Source organism: Suricata suricatta, chromosome 6 (assembly GCF_006229205.1).
Source record: "Suricata suricatta isolate VVHF042 chromosome 6, meerkat_22Aug2017_6uvM2_HiC, whole genome shotgun sequence".
Taxonomy (NCBI): Eukaryota; Metazoa; Chordata; class Mammalia; order Carnivora; family Herpestidae; genus Suricata; species Suricata suricatta.
Window position 1 is genome coordinate 69,378,643 of NC_043705.1, and position 23,963 is coordinate 69,402,605.

At 42.9% G+C, this 23,963-nt stretch overlaps 1 protein-coding gene across 2 annotated transcripts in view; it reads right to left on the reverse strand.

Annotated features, from left to right (window-relative positions):
• Positions 1-23,393, reverse strand: part of MCTP1 (multiple C2 and transmembrane domain containing 1) — a 512,254-nt gene extending 488,861 nt beyond the window's left edge. For both annotated transcript variants that reach the window (XM_029942619.1, XM_029942618.1), the window contains exon 1: positions 22,683-23,393. In XM_029942619.1, the coding sequence (XP_029798479.1) occupies positions 22,683-23,393 (711 nt within the window). The remainder of the gene's footprint in view (positions 1-22,682) is intronic.
• Between the last annotated feature and the right edge of the window lie 570 nt (positions 23,394-23,963).

The window sequence follows — 23,963 nt, forward strand, 5'->3', positions numbered from 1 at the left end:
TTCTTGATCCACTCATCAGGTGATGGACATTGAGGCTCTTTCCATGATTTGGCTATTGTTGACAGTGCTGCTATGAACATTGGGGTACATGTGCCCCTATGCATCAGCACTTCTGTATCCCTTGGGTAAATCCCTAGCAGCGCCAAGAGAAACTGATCCCTCCCCTACTCTCTGCAGCCACCAAGGCGGGGCCTCAAAGACACTGTTTTTAATCAAGGAGGCTTCTGAGAGCTTGTCATTTATTTCAGTTGTAAAATAGTGAAGGAGAATGGGCACACAGACATGCTACACCTAGCATAGAGCCCCGGAAGGCACTCTGTAAATACCTTCCAGGGGCACTGAAAACATCATTATTCTTAAGCATTACACTCACTTTTAGGAAGTGAAGGGAAATGACACCCAAAAATAAAAATGCAAACAATATAAAAAGGCCAACCAGGAGATGAAGATGCCTAAATCAGTTCTTAGCAAACAACCTGACAGAGGACCACGTGGATAGCTCTGAGCTGAGGAAGATTAGGAATCCCATTCAAAAACCTAAACTTGAGAAATTGACTATTTCTATTTAACCTCGAAAAATAAAATCCCTGGGTGCCTGGGTGGCTCAGTCGGTTAGGCATCTGACTTAAGCGCAGTCATGATCTCATGGTCTGTGAGTTCAAGCCCCGTGTTGGGTTCTGGCTGACAACTCAGAGACTGCGCCTGCTTTGCATTCTGTGTCTCCCTGTCTCTGTGTCCCTCCCCTGCAGTAGTTGTAGCAATGTGGAACATTTTCAGGAGAATATGAGGTAGACTAACTAAAAACCTTAACATTTTGTGAACAAGGGCACCTGGGTGGGTGGGTTAAGCATCTGACTTTAGACCAGGTCATGATATTGTGGTTTCTGAGTTCAAGCCCCACATCAGGCTTTGTACCAACAGCTCAGAGCCTGGAGCCTGCTTCGGATTCTGTCTCCCTCCCTCTCTGCCCCTCCCCTGCTGGTACACTGTCTGTCTATCTGTCTGTCTCTCTCTCTCTCTCAAAATAATAAACACTATTTAAAAATAACAAAGTTTTGTGAACAAAAGCTTGCATTTAGTTTTCTTATGTTGGATTCCTCTGGTTTTTCTTCAGATTTTAAGTAACTGTCTGAGTCTCAAAATTTAAAATAGCTAACTAAATCCTTTCTTTAAAAACAGAATTTGGGGCTTATAAAATGTGGTATTTGAAAAAGTTTACTACTGCACAAATATTACAACATTGATAAAGATATGTTGAATATTTTTTTAAAAACTTAGAGCTTCAGGGCACATGGGTGGCTCAATCAGTTAAGCATTCAACTTCGGCTCAGGTCATGATCTCAGTTTGTGATTTTGAGCCTCACGTTGAGCTCTGTGCTGACAGTGCAGAGCCTGTTTGGGATTCTGTCTCTCCTCCTGTCTTTCTGTCCCTTCCCCACTTGTGCTTTCCTCTCTCTCAAAATAAATAAACTAAAAAAAAATCTTATAGCTAAATATCTCCTTGAGGTATTCCTTTAATACATAACCAAAGCTATCCAATAAATATCAGAAAACTAAATGATAAAGGACATAAGTGTACTGAAATGTGTACATAATGTACATAATGTACATCAAAGTGTACATAAATGAACCTAATTATTCTCCTAGCTCTTTAAAAAAGAGCTTTTTCTCCAATAGAAAAATTATATATTAATTATTCAATTTGATTTCACATTTGTGGGGTATCCACTGTGTGCAAGGCATATATCAAGCAAAGGAAGTAACCTAAAGTGACCACTTCAGAGACACTGCACTTAGGTTGTGGTGAAGAAAAACTCTCAAGTGTAGGAAAGCTAATCATTACAAAAATATTATCTATAAAGTGCAGGCAGACCCTGGCTTCCTGAACTGGTGAAGTTCCAGAAAGCTGTTTACTGACTTCATTTGCCCAGGGAAGCAATATCACAAGTGCGGCTGCTTTGCAGAAGAGACCTCCTAATATGGTACTAGCAGCTCCAAGCCCAAGTTCTGGGGGCAAGAAGTTTTGAAGAACATGGGGCACCTGGGTGGTTCCGTCAGTTAAGCATCCAACTTCAGCTCAGGTCATAATCTCACCGTTCCCAAGTTCGAGCTGCACATTGGGTTCTGTGCTGACATCTCAGCGCCTGGAACCTACTTTGGATTCTGTATCTCCCTCTCTCTCTGCCCCTCTCCTGCTCATGATCTATCTCTCTCTCAAAAATAAACAATTAAAAAATGTTTAAAAGCAGTTATGAAGAACAAGAGGAGAACATGGTAGTTTCTCATTTTGGCAGATCCAGAGCCATTCTGTAGCAAAGTCCTGGATCAAAGGAAGTCTTCAGGTAGCATTCTCCCTTCCCGCACACCTCCACTCAAAGCTCTGTTTTCAGCTTCTTAGCATGCCCGCCAACTACTAAGTCCTGTAGCATCCACTCAGGCCCAAGTTCATTTCTATTCCACCAACTCCACCCACCCCCATAAAAATTTAATGTTATCTATCCAGAAATCAGGAGGAAAAAGAATCTAAATGAACTAATTCATGCTTAAGTATGATCATTCCTGAAGGCACAAAAGGAAAAGGGTGTAACTTTTTAAAAGTTTATTTATTTATTTTTGAAAGAGGGATAGTAAAAACAAAACCAAAAAAAGGGGCACCTGGATGGCTCAGTCGGTTGAGCATCCAGCTTCGGCTCAGGTCATGATCTCACGGTTTGTGGGTTTGAACCCCGTGTCAGGCTCTGTGCTGACAGCTAGCTCAGGGACTGGAGCCTCCTTCGGATTCTGTGTCTCCCTCTCTCTCTGACCCTCCCCTGCTCGTGCTGTCTCTCTCTGTCTCTCAAAAAAAAGAAAGGAAGAAAGAGGGACAGAGACAGTGAGCTGGAGAAGGGCAGAGAGAGGGAGAGAGATAGAATCTCAACCAGGCTCTACACTGTCAGCACAGAGGCCAATGCGGGGCTCGAACTCACAAACCATGAGATCATGACCTGAGCTGAAACCAAGAGTTGGACACTTAACCAACTGAGCCACCCAGGTGCCCCAACAGTGTAACTTTTAAGGAAAATGCTTGTTAAGCCAATGTGGAGAAGAGCAGCCCATTAGCAGGGACGGAGTGGGGCTAGGGTGTGACAACAGAATAATGACTATGCCCTGAGCACTTACAATGTGCCAGGAACCCACACTGCTTCACTAGACCCTCTTAAGAATATGATCGGGTAAATTTATCATTCCCCCAGTGTAACACAAAAGAAATGTGGGGTTTGAAGAGGCTAAGCACCTGACTGAGCTCTGGAAGACAGTCTGCCCAGCCCCCTCTCCACATGACAAAGTCAGCCAGTATGATTCTCACCCTGGGTGGGCAGCACACCTCGGCCATTTTTCCTTTGCACTATTTCTTCTGTTCCTTTGTACTTTTCCTTTGTAGACACCCTCTAAAGCCAAACTTTTTTTCAAGAGTGTGACAGTAGTGACAGCAGAGAAACTGAGGCATCAATGGATGAAGACTACCAAAGCATAGTTATATAAATGAAACTGCTCCTAAGTAGGGTGTGAATCAGGAGCTGAGTGTGTACCAGGCTCTGAAAAAGGAGAGGATAGTGTTTTAACTTCTTCAGTGTATTTATCCCCTAAGCATCAATATGCACCTGTTTAAAGTATGTTTTATAGGTTCTTTTCTAATGTTCTAGGACTGAATTAATGAAAGACCCTTTAAAGATAACTCAAATGTTATCATTTGTGCCAAAGCTGACTTTAAAACTAAAATCAGTCATCCTCAGGTGCCTGGGTGGCTCAGTGGTTGAGCATCTGGCTCTTAACTTCAGCTCAGGTCATGATCTCACAGTTCTTAAGATCTGAACAGTTCATGAGCATGAGAGTTCTCGCCTCTCTCTCTGCCCCTCCCCCACTCTCACATGCAAGAGTGCTCTCTCTCTTTCTCCTTCCACTCTCTTAAAACAAATAAATGAACATTTAAAAAAAAACAGTCATCACATTACTATGCTTTACAAATAGTATAATCCATTCAGGAAGAAAGGCATAAAGAAAGAATCTAATTGACACACTTTTGTATTCTATACGCTATGATCATGTTACATTAAAAACACAGGAAAAACAGTCTCCCTCTGCAGGGCTGGAGCGAGCCCTGTGCCCCAGGCCAGTAGCTAGGTCCAGCAGCTAACGGATCAATGTTCTCGTTGCCTGATCACTCATCTTCCCCACTGCTGATTATTGACAGAGCCCTGAGGGCACACAGGAAATTTTTGCCTGCTTAGAGCAATCTGATTTGCCTGCCTCTCTTCCACTCTCAGTCAACACTGTTTAGGTAATTCCCCTTACTCTGGGGCTCTAAGGTACACACATGACCTGACCAAGCACCACCTCATTCCTTGGCCACAGGAAGTAGAGTGAAATCCCAATCATTCCAGTGAGACTCACTCCCGAGAACCACAAAGGGATGTGGGCCAACGGCTGCTGGAGGCTGCTACGATGTAGAAAGACACTACTGAGATGGAAGATGCCCAGGACCAAGCAATTTCAAGGGGAGGAAGGTATGAAGGAGAGGAGGGGCAGAGACAGAGACCCGATGGCACTGCCGGAAGCTCTGAATCCAGAGTGCCCAGGGTCTTTTCAGGTATGAGCCAATATACTCTCTGTTGAAGCCAGAGGCAGGAAGAGTTGAGCCTCTGTCACTTACAAGTAAAGAGATTCCTGAATAAGATGTCTCTGCGTCTGGTTTTCATTTATCTCATTATACATCTGCATTCCTGTCCACCTCTCCTCAAACGTTCTCATTACTGCGATGGGAACCACTGTGTGCTCCTGATCCTGGCCCACCTGGCAGGACCCGGGCCCAGCCTCAGCAGCAGGTGGGGCTCCTGGCTCCTGGCACACCAGGCATCAGCTCTCCTGCAAGGGCTCACATTCCACCCCAGGCTCCACCCACCGTCCTTTCTGCAAGGCTGCTGTCCCGAACAGAGTCAGGCTTTCGGCCAAGGAGCTCCCGGTTAGGCCTGTGGCTGGTGTGTTTCTTTTATAAGGGATCAAGTGTGATTGCATTTGGCAAGGCCCAGAGCAACAGCACAGATCCACACCCCGATGAATTAGCCACCTCTAATGCCTCTAACTAAAACAAAGCTCCTTCCTCTAAGTGACTCCGGAGTGTGGGCTTTTATATCTCCCAGCATATTTATTTCTAAAACATGGCCATGGGTTCATTCAGAGAAAATGAGTAGAGAGAGCTGAGGGGACACGGATTCTATTCACAACCAGTGCTGATGCATACTAGACCAACTGTCCCGACAACTGTTACCACAGGTAACTGAGCCTCTGTACCTCCTAAGAAAAGGAATTCCCATGCTTTTACTGACTTAACAGTGGGACATCTATGCTACCCGGAATGACATTTATCTTTTCTGTAAATTTACTATTTCCCCAACAAGGAGGACAAATCCCTGGGAGGCAGGGGCCTTGAGTCCACGGATTCTAGAACAGAGCTTCATGAGAGTAGCCCCTAGGTAGCACATGTTGATCGCTGAGGGCAGTAACTGGAGGGAGCTTCTATTCCACATCACATCCTCTAGTAAAGAAAGCTTGCTTCTCAGTGGTTCCGTCCCAAAGAAGAGTCTCTAAACAGGGAACAGACATCAACTTCCAGGAAACAGAACCCAATATTAATAATAAACTCCAGTTGTGACCAAATTAGGGTTCCAAGTCTATACTGGTCTCATGAAATTCGGCAGGCCACAACTGGCTTTTTCTTTCTGGCATATCTGCCCTTCTTGCTAGGAAGCCAGACTATAGTTCTTTCCTTCTAAGAATAAATCCATGTGCCCTGCAAGTTCTGGGATAAATACAAAAGTCATGGTTGAAAATTCAGAGACCCAAGTGTTGACTTTTTTGCAGTGCTAATGGGGCCACCTGACTTAATGAGAGCTATCACCGCATCTTTCATTTAACCCAGGGGTACTAAATGAGGGCCGTGGAGTCCATGAGCTGGAAGTCATTGATCTCCTTGCTTGAAGGTGAGTATATTAGACTTGTGTACATTTGTATTTCTTTATGAAGAAAATGCCACAAGTTTCATCGGTTTCTGAAAAGGGTCTATTACCCCCGGAATGAAAACTACTGTTAAATTTCTTTACTACTTAAACAGTACAGTGTTCACTTGGTTATGACTGCAGTAACAAGCTACCTAAAGAAAAAAAATGAGTACATTTTTACATTTTTTTCCACTATACCAGATACAAAATATGTAGGTTCTTGATACTCTTTGGACTTGGGCAATGGGTTATGTCATTGGGAGTTGTTTTTTTTTTTTACCAGATGCTATTTCCTACTCCAGTAATGCTTGGGTGTGTAGGGCAGCCCACACTGCCGGGGTGCAGGTCGTCACCGCAGTTGGCTGGGGAGATCAAACCTTGAGTCACAGGCCTGACTTGGGCAGGGCTTGGTATAATTTCTGAACCCTCACTTGCTGGACATGCCAGAATCCATACTCTGAGCTTTCATAAAGTAAATATGCCGCTCACACCACCACTTTTTGAGTTTGAGTGAGGGACTAGAGTCCTAATGAGGAGTTCTTACATCTCCTTTTTTTCCCTACTATAGCACTGTATAATAAATACGATGCTGAGCTTTTATTCCCTTTAAGCTTTCTTTCTTGCTTAGGCACTACTGCAAATCTGTTTCACAAATGTGAATATAGGCTGTACGTGAAAATCAAAAACTCAGACTTTATACCTAAGAAAATATGTAGGAAAACAAAACTTAAATCTCCCTCACCATGCTTTAAATCTCTACAACAAGCAGTCTTCCTAATTACCCATAATAGAGATTTCAGTGCACTCCTCCTCACAGAATCCCTTCCCAAGGTTCTTCATTTGTTTCTCCCATCCTAACTTCAGAAAAGAAATGGGAAGCTCACAAAAATATATATTTTCCATAATTTATAGCTGTAACATCTAAATCACTGGGCTTTATCTTATTTTCATCTCTACTTAGACTTGGAAATGTGCCATCTATGAGAATCTCTCCCCTGAGTACTGACAAGGGGAGATTAGATTGCATTTCCTGCCTTCATTTACCTTCCAATAGTGCACAATAAAAAAGCAATAGAAAGAATGAAATGGCTTGTTTTTCCAGGGGGAATGATATTTTCATCCACTAGGTATTTCTGTTTCTTACAAACATTTTTTACCAAATAGTGTCTTAGGGGCACCTGGGTGGCTCAGTCAGTTAAACATTCAACTCTTGGTTTCCGCTTAGGTCATGACCTCACGGTTCCTGCAATCACCCTGCATAGGGCCCTGGGCTGCTGGTTAGGAGCCTGCTTGGGACTCTCTCTCTCTCTCCCTGGCTCTTTAACCCCTTCCCCAACCCCCAAAATAAATAAACTTAAAAAAATATTGCATCTTAGAAGAGGAAGGTAGCCCCAACCAGCATTTCTATCTCTTTACAAACCAAGTCTATGAGCACAATACAGTTCCATATGTAGCGGCAAAGAACAGCTATTTCCAGACCAAAGTCATGAACTTCCTGAAGATGGTTCGCCTTTTAATAGAGGAGCATCTGAGCTTTTAAGACTGCTTTAAAACTTGTTAAAAGCCCCAAATCTCTCCATGGCCCACAAGGTCCTGCATAACCTGGCCCCTGATGACCATTCCAGACTGACCCCCCATACTTTCCTTCTCACCAAATTCCAGCTCCCTAGGCAAACTTTTTCTAAGTGCCTTCTGCTGTAGTGTCCTCCACCTAGAATTATCTGCCGCATCCATTACTTCCTTCTGCTCCACCAAATCTGGCCAAATCTTGTTCATTCTTTGCATTTCATCCTAAATGCCATTTCTTCAGAAAGCCTTCCCTGCCCCTCCCCTTCCTGCAACTTTAGGTTGGGACCTTCATGTAGTTCTCTGTACTCCTTTGACTCAGTTATTACAATTATAATTGATCATGATGTGTATTTTCAAAGGTGTAATGGAGGGGTGCATGGGTGGCTCAGTCAGTTAAGCATCCGGCTCAGGTCATCTCAGGGTTTGTGGGTTCGAGTCTCACATCAGACTCTGTGCTGACAGCTAGCTCAGAGCCTGAAGCCTGCTTCAGATTCTGTATCTCCCTCTCTCTTTCTGACCTGCCCCTGCTCACACTGTCTCTCAAAAATAAATTTAAAAAATTAAAAAAAATTTTTTTAAAGGCGTAATGGAAGTTTCTCCTATAGATCATAAACTCTATGAGAGAAGGAATTGATATATCTTCTTTGTCAAGGTATACACTTAATAAATATGGGGGTAAGAGAGAGGGAAAGGAAGAGAGATATATTACCAAAACTCTTGGCATTGTACTGGAAAGCCCATCGTTCAGCTACATCGGGGGCTGGTTCATTGCAAAGAGCATTTAGCTCTTTGTACCATTCATTCCAAGACATCTAGAAAAGACGGTGCTCATGAGAAGACGTAGCAGCTCTTCAATGTGGAGGAGGGCCGTGAACCGTGGCAGGTAGACTCATGAGTTTTAGAGCCAGCCACTTACTTAAGCACAAAAATCCCAGCTCCACCACTTACCAGCTGTGTGACCTGAGCAATTTCCTCACGTTTTCTGAGCCTCCACTGATTCATCTATAAAATGAGGCCAAGAATTCTGGTCCTTTCAGAGTTGTTGCAAAGGTTAAAAGAAGGAACGTCTGCACACCACTTAAGACTAAGATTTTAGTGCTTTCATAACTATCAACAGGAAACATTAGAAGTTGTGCAAATGCAGAAAACAATTATCTTATATCTTATATCTTGTCTTTTCCTTGTAAAAGGAATATACCCCCAAACAGTCATATTCACAGACAACTAGATGCTTAGAAAACAAGTTGTTTTCCTGTCCGGAGATCCTAACCCCTAGACTAATTGCAGAATGTATATGTTTTTTCCACAGGCATTTTTTCAAAAAGTATATAAATATATGTACATATTTAAGTTTATTTGTTTAGTTTCAGAGAGAGAGAGAGGCAGAGAGAGAGGGTGTGAGAGAATCCCAAGCAGGTTCCACATTGTCAGTGCAGAGCCTGACACGGGCTCAAACTCACAAGCTGTGAGATCATGATCTGAGACAAAATCAAAAGTTGGATGCTCAACTGACTGAGCCACCCAGGCACTCCACAGGCATTTAACAACATGACTGGAAGTCCAGATATATGTAGAGACCTCACAAGAAGAACGATTTGAAAAATATTCATTTATGAGCTCTCAGAATTGAGTGTGCAAATAAACTCACCTCCATTCGCACTCACTACATCTTTCATGATACTTTCCTCCAACTAATAATGGTGCATCCTTCCAGTTGTCTCTGCAAAACAAAGTTGAGACTCAGACCCATTAGCAAGACTGGTGCTAAAGGAATGCCAGAATCAACCATGAATCAGTAGTTTGGGCACCAGTCATGTACGTGGCACTGATTTAGCCTCGCTAACCAGTGGAGCCATGGGTTTCTGGAAACTATGGCCATGGCAGAAATCAGATGTCTGTTACCCAAGCTCTGCCACTTACTAACTATGAGCAGAACCTGGACTCCAAGTCCATTAGTAGTCTCTCTAATAATCTACCAGATCTAAAATGCAGCTAACACTACCACTCTGTCAAAACTGATGTGAGGTTTGAAGTGAGATAATGCATGAGATTTGAAGTGGTAATGCACATCATCTATAATGATTATTTGAGGTACTGTGTAAAGAAGACCTAGCAAATAAATCAATTTCATTTCATATCCTTTTTCTAATACCATGCCTTTCACAGAACAAGAAAGCACTGATGACAGAAACTAGGCGAGGCTGGACAAAATAGAAAATACCTAATTAGGAGGTTATTATAACTTATGTTCCTAAAAACAATAATTGAAATAGTGGTGATGATCTGGTGGGGTACCTCATGAGGAAGAATCTTTTCAAAAATAGGACTGACATTTCAAAGTTGCTAGCAGGATCTTTATCTAGCAAAGAGAGTTTAAAGGGCTTACCGCCAATAAGAAATAAGTGGGAAAGCTAGGATTATGTCTGACACCAAAACCTTCTGTTACATTAAGTCTGTCTTTATTGAATTTGCTTGTTATGATAACCTGCAGATAAGAAAGATGGGAAAGAAACAGCAGAGGCAAAGAATAGCTGAAACATTACTTCTGAGATGGGGAAGAAGACAACGCTTTACAACTTCATTCCAGACTTCCACCTGGAGCTCCATTTCCTGAGGGTGGCCTCCTCACACACAACCTACTTCAGACAGCCTTCCTTGGTGGAATCCAAATTATACTGACATGGGACTTTGGGCCAGTCCCTTAATCATCTCGTATAACTCAGTTTCCTCATCTGGAAAACCCAAACGATAATAAACCTACGTCAGAAAATATTGTAGTAAATACATGAGCTCATACACATAAAGCACCTAGAATAGAGTGGATACATAATAGATATTCTGTAGGTTTCATGATTATCACTAGTAGGTATCAAGTGTCATTTTAAAAATGGCACCGGAATGAGAGGCCCCCATGTTGGTTGGCCATAGGTCAGAGATGAGATGATGCAATTAAAAAGAGAGTTTGGCCCAGGTGGGCTGGGGAGGACCACAATCAGCATGTCGCACAATCTACCTTCAGAAGATGGTTCATGCATTGCGATTTTACAAGAATTAATTCAAACACAGGGTGGTAAAGCAGAGACCTAACAGTAGATACAACTATGAAGAAGTTCATGGACACTTAAGCAAAACTGGTTCGTACCACAAATTTCTAGCATCAAATACAAACAAAAGTTGTGTAGCTGCCTAAATATCACATTAGATTTATAAGCCTAGAAAGAAAAAATATATTTTAAAATATGAAATGGGCACATATAAAGACACTACTCAGGATGGAATCCAGATATAAATTAAGAGGATGAATAAACTAATAAAATGGTATAGGAACATGCTTTCAAAAACAGCCAGTGAGGATCATCAGCAACATTAACAGAAAATAGAACTTTCTTTAAGCAGCCAGTAACAACAACAAAAAAAAGACTGCCATACCAAATCCATTTGTGCCTACTTCGGTTATCCTCAGATTCATCTTTTGAATTGATTTCACAAAATGAGCTTCCTCATGAGTATAAGGAATATCCTCAGATGAGAAGCCATCTTTATAATCCCAGAGGTATCACTTTTTTTCTAATTAAAACGTGAAGTATATCATAAAGAAGCTCCCCAAAATGTCTCCCCATTTTTTTTTACTAGAAGGATCCCTTTGTGAGGGTAAAGGCAGTCCAGGCTTCAAAATATTAATGACAGATATTGGTTATTGTGACTTCTAGGCTTCAAAGGATGATGGGAATAATTCAATGATCTCTTTTCTATGGTTGCTGTAAATAAGATGGCTACTTATGAAGGAATAATTATTCTGCTGAAGGCATTCCTTATACATGCATTCAAATTCAAAATAAAATTACTGGGGCGCCTAGATGGTTCAGTCTGTTGAGTGTCTGACTTCAGCTCAGGTCATGATCTCACAATTCATGGGTTTGAGCCCTGCACTGACAGCTCAGATTCTGTCTCCTCTCTCTGCCCCTCTCCTGCTTGTGCCCTGTCTCTCTCTGTCTCTCAGAAGTAAATGAATGTTTAAAAAAACCTTTTTTAATTAAAAAAATAAAATTACTCATTCCTTTTGGAGAACACACCCCATAGTAAACCACAAAAACTGTCTTCAGATTGGTTTTTCTTCTCTTTCTTTGGCTGAGCATTTTACAACTACTTCAACAACATAGACTTAAACCAGTTGCAAAGACAATGTTATCATTGAAATTGATATTAAAAATTGAAACTGAAATTTAGTACTATCACATTACATTTAGAAGTAGAAGAATATTGGAGTGGTGGTCATCTTTGACTACAGCAGAAAATAGTATGTGTGTGAAAGAATAAGTGTCTGTATAACACACCTGGTAAAGGCATAACTGTGTGTGTGCATGTGCACGTGCGCGTGTGTGTCCACCATATGTCAAAGCAATACAAAATGCCAAAACAACATAGCTCAGTATTTAAACTTCACCATGAAACAAAATTATAGAAACTTCTAATTTTTTAAAAAGTGCCTGAGTTCCCTTTTTTTAATGTTCCCTTCCAATGTTCCCAGAGAGAAGTGAAATCACTAAAAGGCAGGCAGCAGCAGGGCAGAGAACAAAGAGCCAAAAGCCATATAATAAACCACCTGGAAAGTCCTGGGAGAGGTAAACAGACTCCCCATGGTTGGTAATCCAAGAGCCAAAGATCCCCTTCTGGTAAATTCCATATAGTTCCTCATATTCTGGATACCCAGGGAGAAAAAAAGTTGAAGCCAGAGAAAGTGAAAGTATCAGGCAGAATGGAACAGATAGATCACTTTACAAAGCTCCATCTTCCAGGAAAAGAAGCAGAGGGCTTGGGGCCTGGGAAACTGCAAAGTGCAGGCTTCCCTCCATCTCTGCCTGGTTCCCGGTCTTGCTGGGCTGATTCCAACGGAGCAGGCCAGAGAGCCACAGAAGTACCAGCCTGAGTCTAGAGTAAATCAGTGCTGCCTAGGGGGCCAAAAGGAGCAGAAAAGGGTTGAGGGGTAATGACCAAAACGGTTAGGTAAGTGTTTTTTTTACTTAAAGCTACTGCATCAAACTGGCATGTATGCAAGGCCAGGTCACAATCTCAGCTGCACCATATCCCTGTCCCTCACTTGCAAGTTCTATTTAAAAGCAGAAGGAAGCAAAGAAAGGAGATGGGGAAGGCTCAGCCCCTGCCTGCTGGCAGCCAGAAGACATGGGTGAGGGAGGGGCGCCTGCTGATTCAGGGAGCATGAGGCTTGGCAACAGTTTTGTAGTGACAGAGAGCTTCTCTCCAAATTCTATTCCAATCTCAAAAGATATTTTGGAAAACACTCAAACTTCTAATTTGGTGTGGTGAAAATACTATTCAAAAGCAACTATAGAAATGCTGATTTTTTTGTTATCAGAAGCTATTTTGCCCTTCAATAAAAGAACTTGAGTCAAACAGGGCTTAAGGGTCTAGAAAGAATACGGTTTCTATTTTGAGAAAATACCTATTTGCAATTTTCAGAAATTGATCATTTGCCATGCTTGGATCAGTCTTCCATCTGAGAAAGAAAGCATATTTTAATATGTTTGAAGCACGATGCCTCAAGAATGAAAATTTCCAAGTGAGCCCATGGATTCTAAACCTTTTCATTATAACTATTTCTCCAAATATTTAACCACTCTGACATCAGGACCATAAGAAGCTATGAAACACAGTCACGTGGTAGGTTTTCTTGTTTCACCTGATTTTGTCTAACAAACATGTTTTGACCTTTCTTTTGCTCTATTAACACTACTTTCAATGACTAATGCTGCAGAAAAAAAGGAGAACTATTTTATTTAGGAAGAATCCAAAATAACTATAAAGAGTATGAGCTACTACAGTCAATAGGTGACAATCTGGCACTCAGGAGCCTGGCACCTTCACCCATTCTGCATAAATGCAAAGTCAGAACTCAACCCTCCTTCTCTCTTCGCAAGAAAGAGACTTTTCAATGGAAGCCTTTTTAAAAAATGTTCATTCATTTATTTGGGGGTGGGGAGGTAGAGGCAGAGACAGAAAGGGAAAGAGAGAATCCCCAGCAGGCTCCACACTCTCAGCACAGAGCCCGATGTGAGGCTCAATCCCAGGAACTGTGAGATCCCAGGAACCGTGAGATCATGCCTGAGCTGAATTCAAAAGCGGGACACTTAACCAACTGAGCCACCCAGGCCCCTCAATAAAAGCATTTTTAACAGAACCAGGAAAAACCAAAGACATAAGTAAAGGGGAAAGCATAGTGTGATTAATTCCCTTCCACTCTCCCTTTCCTTAAAGTTTCAGCCAAATACCTGGTCTTCCAAATATTTCCATCTTTGTATCCCCAAGGCCAGGTCACTGACCAGCTTCAGGCTCCCACTGAGACTTTTTATGGCCTCTACCGCTAACTACTCACTTCAGATTCTCACTTGACCCCGCCACCACCCCCTCCCCGCCTGCCCCAGTGCTCTGATGCCTCCAGGGTCCCCCGGGCTGCACTCCTCAATCCCAACAGTCCTTTCTTTACACCTTTAAGAGCCAGTACCTTCCTTGTAGAACCTTAGGCCTCAGTCCCACTACTGACTACACAGCATACTTCCTCGCCTCTGTGCCTGCAGCAGTGTTCTTCCCCCACTCCCAAACCCTCACTAACCACACTCCAAAACAGGCAGAAGCAGTCAGGTGGGAACACTCTTGAATTACAGACACCAAAGCTCCTGCTTACCTGCATCCACGCCCACAGTGTCTCCTTCCATCTGCAGTGGAAGAGGAACCCTTCTGGCAGAGGCTACCACTTCCCCTCGGCTAGGAGGCCCTGACCTGACCCATGCCCTTAGGTACCTCACCCCTTCTTTCATCCCTCGGTTCTCCTTAATCTTCAGCCTCTCCCTCTGCACAGGCTCCTTCCTGCTCACCTGCCCCCTCGGGTGATACTGATTAAAGAAACCAAAAGTCTTCCAGAGATCCCATCCCGATATTGTTCTTGCTCTCCTGCTACTGTTTTTATTCCTCGTAGAATCAAACTGCGTGGCTTCTTGCCCCATCTCCAGCTCCTTTCTACACATCCCTCAACCCACTGCATTCTGCTTCAGTTCCACCACGCCTGATTCCATTATTTTGTAAAATGTCTGACGCATATTATGTAAAATGTATTGACACATAACGTATGCCTGGCACTGGGAGAAGAGAGGAGAAATGGGACATGAGCTCTCTGAGCCAGAAGTTCAAAGGGATAGCTAAATGCACTCCAGAAGTATATTTTATTTGGTCTATCATTAAAAGAATTTTTTTTCAAAAAATTTGCCAAAAATTCAAGACTCTGGAGATTTCACATGAAAATCCAGGTTTAAAAAAACATGTTTTTTCTGTTATCTTTGAGATAGAGAGAAAGTGAGAGACAGAGACAGAGCACAAGCCAGGAATGGGCAGAGAGAGAGAGAGAAGGAGACACAGAATCCAAAGCAGGCTCCGGGCTCTGAGCTGTCAGCACAGAGCCCCCTGACAAGGGGCTTGAACGCATGAACCATGAAATCATGACCTGAGCAGAAGTCCGGTGCTTAAACCAACTGAGCCACCCAGGTGCCCCCAGATATTTGGCTTGTATTCAAGAATCCAGGGGAGCCTGGGTCAGTTGGTTAAGCATCTGACTCAGGTCATGACCTCACCGTTGGTGACTTCAAGCCCATAGTCCAGCTCTGCGCTGACATCATGGGACCTGCCTGGGATTCTCTGTCTCCCTCCTTCTCTGCCCCTCCCTTGCTCTTCTCTCTCTCTATCAAAAATAAATAAACATTAAAAAAAAATCCAGAAACTTTGGCAACACTGCTTCTTTCACTGTATGACAATAATCAGTTGTCGCTGAAATGCAGCTGCTCCTTCAATCGGGTAAGTGCTCCCCGGCTCACCATGGACCCCATGATCATTTTCTTTCTTCTGATGGTCCCTGTAGGCAGTGAAGTTTGAATCCCTCCTCTAGATCAGTGCTGTCCAGTAGAAATGAAAATGTGAGCCATAATTTTAAATGTTCTGGTAGTCGTAAAAAATAGAAAAGAAGTGGTAAAATTAATTTTAATAATATATTCTAATTAATCCAATATATCCAAAATATTATTTAGGTGTACAAGCACCATAAAAAATTAGTTATGAGATATTTTACCTTCTTTTCTCTGTGCTAAGGCCTCACAATCCAGTGTGCATCTTACACTTTCAGCGCACTTCAAATTCAACTAGCCCCATTTCTAGCGTTCAAGAGTCACGTTCTTGTGGTTAGTGGCTGCTTCTGAGACAGCACAGCTCCAGATGCTTAATGATTCATCAGACAAAAATCATCTTGCAAGCAGAGAGAGGGAGAGAGAATTTTAAGGGAAAAAAAGAAACCAGGCAGGAAAGAGGAAAAGGGTGATGATGTTAAAGAGTAGGCATCGTGAGGACTTCAAAAATTGGAGGGAAGGAAGTAGGATCATAGAGACAATGAAGAGTGCTCCCGACAAAGATCAGCTGAAGTTCATTGCTCCAGAGGACGAGATGCTGTTTATAGGCAGACGCACTTAACTGGCAATGCAGATTTTCTGGAGGAAAGCTTTAGCATTTTATAAATAGGCTCAGCATTAAACATGTGGTCACTATGAAAAGCAACGGACCAAATGTCTGAACCCACTTGGCACTGAAGCTTCTTCAGAATGGACCAGGCCAGTAAGGACAGGATTCTTGGTCAAGACTGGGATTTTAATGTAGTTCAAGGGGATGAGTTGGAGGAGAAGTGGCAGTGGAGCAGGCAGGAAACTATCTTGAGCTAAAAATCCAAGCAGAGTTCAAGACTTAGAGACCATAAGTGAGTGACACTATGTCAACAGATGTTGGAAATCCAGATGGGGGGGAGGATGCAACATCAGAGGACAGACAAGGAGACCTGGAGGCAACAAAGGCACACCCCGAGTCAGAGACCGGCACCAAGAAATGCATCCCTGAGCTGGAGACCTCCGAAGTAGGAATCACTACTTCATCCTCCATGTGAATACAACATGGCAGCCATTTAATAGCTGTCATGTCCTCCTTTTACACCCACAGACAGGAATAAGAATTATTAAAGTACAGGTTGAGAAAAGCCAGGGGGAGAGGGGAAGGTCAAATACATCTGCCAGGCTTAAAAGGACTTGGAAACAGGAAGGCAGGAACATCATTATGTAACTATAAGTGATTTTGAAACTTTTCCAGAGAATTTCTTCTAAACAGCTCCAGCCCGTCCATTCATCCCTTCATTCACTCAGCAAGCACTTATTGAGTAGTCTTGCCTCTACAATGCTGATTAGACAGGTCAATTGTACTAAAGCTTGCCAAATTCTACTCTAGCAGTGCTGGTGAAGGTACTCAGGCTTAAGCAAAGTAGGGTCAGTTGCTATACTGACAGGGCCTCACTGAATAAAACCTGTGGGATTAAGAGAATGCATTGATCCCAAAACACCCGGAGGTCCATTTGTCTATCATGTGATCCACTAGGACCCAAAAGGATGGGAAATAAGGCCGGTATAAAATATCTCAGGAAACTTTACAGGAAAATTGTTCTCTCAAGAAGGCAAGACTTTCAAAGATAAGTATGCAGGACTTTCAAATCTCACTATATTGAAAATACAGGTTTTTCCCATCGCTTGCATTCAGATTAATGTTAAATACAAATATTTGGAGACAGGAGGAAAATCATGGCCTGATATTCTGCTGAAAAGTAAAGTTTTAATGTAAAAAACTGGCATGCATGAGAAGAGGAAACTATTTGCAAAAAATCTTCTATTGTTGAGGGATAGTAACACTTTGCATATCTGATTTATAAAAAGCAATGTAAGTTAGAAGGTTGACAATGACAAAAAAGCAAAATGGCATATAAAGTTAATCACACAGGAAAAAAATATGTATTGTCAATGCTTCCAACAAATCAAAATTCACAAATACAAATGGTAGAGAATGTTTGGCAACTGAAAAACTGACATGAGGAAGGGTCCCTCACACCTTTCAATAATTAACTTTCTAGAAAGATAAACTTGTCCTAAATAGATATGCTTTACATAGTAGTTTTACGGAAACAGACAAGGGTATCTAAAGCAAGCTCAAGAACAGTATTCACTACTTCATCTACATTAAACAAACAAAAAAGCCATACTGAAACAAGAGCCCTCAGTCACTAAGAGAAGGTTTTATTTAGGACTCTTGGCTTATAGAGGCAAGGAAATTTGAAATTTTTGGTTAAGATTTCCAGGAAAAAAAAAGTCAAAACAAAAAAGCTTCACATTTTGAAAAATTAATTTCTGCTTATCTAAAACATATGTCTATGACACTGCAAATAGCTCTTAATTAACAACAAAACCATGACCCTGACTTCTGAATATGCAGGTTTTGTCAATGCTTGCGACGTTATCTAGACAAACTATTTACTCTTTATCAATCTAGAGCTGACAAATGTTTTAATAATCCTTATGAGCCCAGCAATCACTCTACATGTTTCTTTGACTTACAGAAGATATATTATTAACCCTTAATTTTGTGACATCATCCCTTATTTCCAAAGACAGGGCAAAAGAAAAACAGAGGAGTGCTTGTCCTATTACTTTTATAAATCTATTAATCCTATTTTATCCAAGTATTTATTTCACTTTTCCAAAATCATGTGCACATACTTGACACAAGTAAGATACGATTTTTTTCATTACTCTGGGAAGTGATATCATCGGTACTGCCTTGGTTAATTTGAGGCTACTTTTCCTACCAGCGGAAGTAAAATAATTTACGTCTTAAATGAGAAGGACCAGCAAAGTTCCCGGTTAATTTTTTTCAACCACCCATTTATTTGTGTTGGTGGCAGTGGCAAGATTTTATTACACTGTTCAATAATAATTGACACAGCAATTGCTAGTGTTTTCTGAGCTCATAAAATATCTGATAACACTGTTACTTATACAAGATTCCTAGCTGTACTCAAAATTTCCAGATACACAGTATAGAACGTAAAGGTCATAGGAAAATAATTCCATTCCAAAGCAAACCTGTCACTCTGTTTACTCCATTCCTCTGGAATAATGTGATGATCCCAGTGGACTTCTAGAATGCTATCACACGTCAAACTTCATGCCCTGCTCCAAAATGTCCTAAGATCTCATCCTGCCTCTCTCTTGAAAATATTAGTCTTTGGTGATTTTAAGTGATTTATGTTAGAAATTGCATTTTTTTAGACTTGTGTCTTCCCCAAGTTTGTTATGTTCTTTAAAGTAATATTAAAGATACTTGGAAAACAGATAATAGAAAGGAACCCAACTCACATTTTAAATCATTTTTGAAAATACAAACTTTCTCTAAAAGCAAGATGTGCTTCATGTACAGACCTCATCTTAGAAAATATTTTTCGACTTTTTGTTAGGCCTTACAGATGTATTTTTGGAATTTTATCCCAATGAAGGAATATTCCTCTTACTATGTTTTGAAACATTTCTATCATACCCTGAGTAATTGAGCTACTTTTTTTCCAAAAAGTTTGGACTTCTCTATGAAAACAATTTTAACAAAATGAATTTAAAAGAAAAACAATAAGAGCTTAACATTCATAAACTTCATGCTTTTGTTAAAGCACTAAAAAATGTGACATATTCATTCTTCACTCTTTATCTTAAAATACTGGCTTCCTGATTCTAGCAAAATATAATTTTAGTAACTCATCAAGACAGAATACATAAAATTGGCATATTTTTGATATGCACACAAATTGAGAAAGCATCTTTCCCAACTGTGCTGCAGAAAATGAAATGCATCTGGTATGACAATATGGCCCAGCACGTGAACTAGAATCAGTGGGAAGAAATGGTTTTTTCCTTTTTTTTTTTTCAGTGCAGAACATTTTAAATAATGTCCATGCAACAACAAGGCACTATTAAGCCTGTTAAAGTGTTTTTCAAAGGTATATTTCACTAAAAAACATATAGCTCCAAGAGGGCTGGTCTGTGCGTGGGACGTAGCATGGTCTGCTCAGTTTTAAACATCGTACACCAGTGACTTCCAAATCTCTTTCCCCCAGCAGTCCAAATTGATCTTTTTTCTTTTCCTTTTTTTTCTTTTTCTTTTTCTTTCTTTCTCTCTTTCTCTCTGTCTTCCCCACCTTCCTACCACCACCCCCTTTTGCTTTTTTTTTTAACATCTCTACCCAGAGTCAGAGTTGATGCACATATGTTATTGTGGCCTCATGCTGCGCTGGAGAGGGAAGCTGAGAGGTAGGGAGTGTGTTGGAGAACATGGTTGATGCCAGGAACAAGCAGAGAACAAGAGAAAAATTGAGATAGTTGCATGAATTTTGCAATGAATTTTTTCTTCTCTGAAAAAAAAACTATTTTTATTTAGGCAATCTGAAGATGTATGTTGCGCTTTTATTGTCTTTTCCTTCCTGGGTGCCTCTCTGGGCCTGTGAGTAAAACAGGAATCTGCATATGCCACACACTCCCTCCCCCAGTCCAAGTATCTTCTGAGGCCAGGGACTGGGAGGGCAAGGCAACCTCTCTGAGAGATGCAGGAAGCTCAGAAGGGCACCTTACAGCTTACCCTAGTCCTGGACACCTTCTGGATTCCTTTTCTAGTTCCAGCTTCCAACTCGATTTCTTCTTCTTCCTCATCACGGGGTGAGCCAGCCCAGCTTGAGGAATTATTGGGGCAGAGGGGCCATGAGTGGACTGAGGGATCCTGCTTCCACCCGGGTGAGACAGTGCTGCTGAAAGCCAGATTTGTGACTCCTAACAGAAAACTGTCCCAGACTCCATGAGCAGCGGATGCAGGGAACCAACAATGGTGCCTCCTCCTGACTGTGTGTGACATCAAACAGGACCCTTGGGGCTGCTGTTCTGCCTACATGCCACCTTTCACGTATTCTTTGAAAGGTTTTTTAGCTTTGTTATTCTTTTTACATCTTCACTGAAATGCTGTTCCTTGCAACAAAAAAGCTTCTTTAGGACCATAGATGGTATGATTAATAATGTCACTTGTAAATGTGATAAAGTAGTTATACAATAATGTATCACAGAGAAAAAATTAATATAGCTAATACATCATAGAACTGATTCTAGGGAAGGGGAAAGAAAACCCAGATGTAGGTAAACTTGCAAGCATTAATCCCTGGATGGAAGTCACCTAAGAAACACGAAAGCTCTAAAATTTGTCAAAGGTAGCTGTTGTCGTGTAAAAAATTCTGGAGAATTTCAGTACAACACCTCTGTCATTTATTGACCATGTGACTCTGAAAAGGTTATTTAATTTCTCTGAGCATCGGTTTTCTATTCCATAAAATGGCAACAAGAACTTCAGTCATGCAGGACTCCTGAGATCATTAAATCAGGGAAGGCTATAAAGCTCAGCATATGGTAAAGGTTCACACAATAATGTTAGTTTAGTACGTTTCCCAAAATAGGCTTAGGTCTTTTGTATACAGACTTCATATTAACATAGCAGTATTTCTAAAAGATTGATAGCTTCAGAAAACTGTCTGGTAAAAACTAACATAAAGACTGATTCAGAACTCTCTGCTTTTGCTTTGAAAATCTTGGTTCAGTGAACTGTAATTTAGTGAGTTAACATTTGCACTAATATATCTACCTTCAAAATAATTCAATTATTTTATTATTCTTGATCACAGAAGTTAATAAAAAAAATACCAATGTAAACAGCACCCCAACTCTAAAATTCTTTTACATTGGATTACGTACACATTCAAAAGTAAATTCTTTTAATAGATCTAACATTCATCTACACTGAATTTAAAACATTTTTAAGACCACCTTTTATTTTACTTTTGGAACCAAAATCAGGAGTTCTATTCAATTCTCTTTCAAGATAAAAAGAAAAGTACAGTTACTGAGACTCTTTGTCAATGTTATCTCCACCGACTCTTCTGAGAATGACTGAAACCTTTTTGGAGGACGTGAGGCGTTCTCTAGAACATCAGTTACATCAGGTTACCACCTGTAATCTGGTTTGTTTTCTGAAACTATACTAATTAGCTCATAAACTATAACAGTTCTCAACTGATATCTCATCTATTCCCATATCTTGCCGTTCAAAACATGGCCTTATGTTTTTTATACTTCAAATTTTTAGCTAATTAAAGATTACCCTTTAACGATTAATCTAACAATTAATCAGGGTCAAAATAATGAGAATTTTAATAAACTACGATGTATTGGAAGAAAAGGGTTCTTTACGTCACTGATAGATGGTAACTTTCAAAATATGTGCTAGCATTTAGCATTAGCACAATTTGTAAGTATTTATCAAAGGAGCGCAACTCCTCTACAAAACAGGCAGTTAAAGCAGCGGCTGCGGGAGGGGGAATGCCTTATGGATCCTACGTTTGTTTTTACTTAACCCTGGTCAGACCACACTCAACTCTTGCCTGACCAAAGCAGCAACAAACATACTTAAAACGCAAGTGCTTCAGATGAATATTAAAACTTAGAAAATGCCATAGGAATCTGTCAGTTTGGCTAATTCGGATGAGACGCTCACTCTGTCCACTTGTTGGGCAGCGATTTTATTTACAGCCGGTACTTTTAAGAAGCGAGTGCAAGAAAACGCGCAGACTTTTGCTTTAAGGATTTCCCCCATAAACGACCTCACGTTTGCCAATAATTCATCTCTCCTCATTACTATTCTTTCGTGCAAGCTATTTATTTCAAGTGCTGGCCCCTCCGCACCGTCATACAGTGTTGTAATTTTTTTGAGTTGCTGAATTTGTTTTTCTTTAAAGAAGGTGAGATTTCGCTAGACAGCCCTTAGTCCTCCAAAGAGTACTCACTTTACGTCTAACTCTATTCCTTTCCTTTTTGGCTACTATTAATACTTCCACTGTCATAGCGACTCATAAAGCTACCCAGCTTCTGGCAGTAGGTGTTATTTCTTTCAAAAGTAATTTCAGGGTCCAAGACAGAACTGTATTTTTACTGAGCAGGAGCGAGAATGTTTTCTTTTCACTGCTGATTTACTTGGTAGCACCCCCACGCCCCGGCAACCCGCAGGGCAGCTATTGCCCCGAGCCGGAGGCGTGGCCAGCGCACCTGTCTCGGGCCGCGCGCCACCTTCACTCACCTGGCTGCAGCCGAGCTCCTCGCCCTTCTCCGGGGCCCGTGGCTGCACTGGGCTCTCAGCTGGCTCTGCGGGAGGCGGCGGCGGCGGCTCCAGCAGCTGCTCCAGGCAGGCGGTGCCGGGCAGGGAGGAACTCTTCTGATGGCACAAGTGCGCCTCGGGGCCCCGACGCCGTGCCCCCTCATCTCGGGCGCGGTCTCCCCTCGCGGGAGGCTGGGGCGAGGAGGACAGAGAGGATGAGGCGGAGGAGGAAGAGGGAGCTGAGTCCGGGGACCGTCCGCCAGGAGGCGTCCCTCCCGCTGCTCCCGCTGTCGCCGGCCCCCTTCCCGTTGGGAGCAAATGCTCACGGATCCGGCGGCGCAAGGTGGACCCCTGCTCGGTTCTGCTAGCGCCGCCGGGCTCGAGAGGCTCCGGCGAGGAGCAGCACAGGTTGGGCTGGGAGGAGGAGAAGACGCGGTCCAGCACTTGCTTCCGTTTCTTGAAGCCGCTCCACCTGCTGCCAGCGCCACCCACGCCGGCCAGTGCATCCCGCCTGCCCCCCGGGGGTGGCGGGGAGGGCGACGGGGTGTCCGCAGTGCGGTGCTCCGGGACCCCTGCGCGCCCGCCCTTGCTCTTGCCCACCCCCAGCTGCAGGTTCTTCCAGAGCCGGGCCTGGAAGGAGGAGGACGCCGCCGCAGGCTCGGACGAGCCCGCCGCTGCTGCCCGGGGCTCCATCCTCCACCCCCTGCTCCTCCTTTCCACTCCTCCTCCTCCTCCTCCTTCTCCTCCGCCCTCTCCGGCGGCACCTCCTCCTGGAGCCCCGCGGTGGCGGCGACCGGCGCAGCAGCAGAAGCCGGGAGTGCCCGGCGGCTTCAGGACAGCTCGAGGGAAAGACGCCGCCGCCGCCGCCGCCGCCGCCGCCGCCGCCAAGGCTCTTCGGCCGCCAAACTCCCGCGCCGCCTCTTCCTCCCGCACCTGCCGGTGCGGGCTGGCGCTGTCGCCGTCGCCGAATCCCGGCCGCCGAGCCTGCAAAGTTTCTGGCTCCGAGCTCCGCAGCTCCAGTCCCCTGGAGTCCCCCAGGCCGCGCTCTGACTTCCTCTCCTCGCTGGCTTTGGGCTGGGGAGGCTACACGCACCCCAGCGTGCGCGTCCAGCTGCGCCAGGGGCCGCACCCTGCGCCCTCAGGGCAGCACCTGTCAGCGGCGTGGGCGGCTGCTTCCCAACTGGGCGCGCGCGCGACTCGCACAACAGGGAGGATTGGGCTGTAGACAACTGCGACCAGCAGCGGCACCGGAGCACCCCAGGA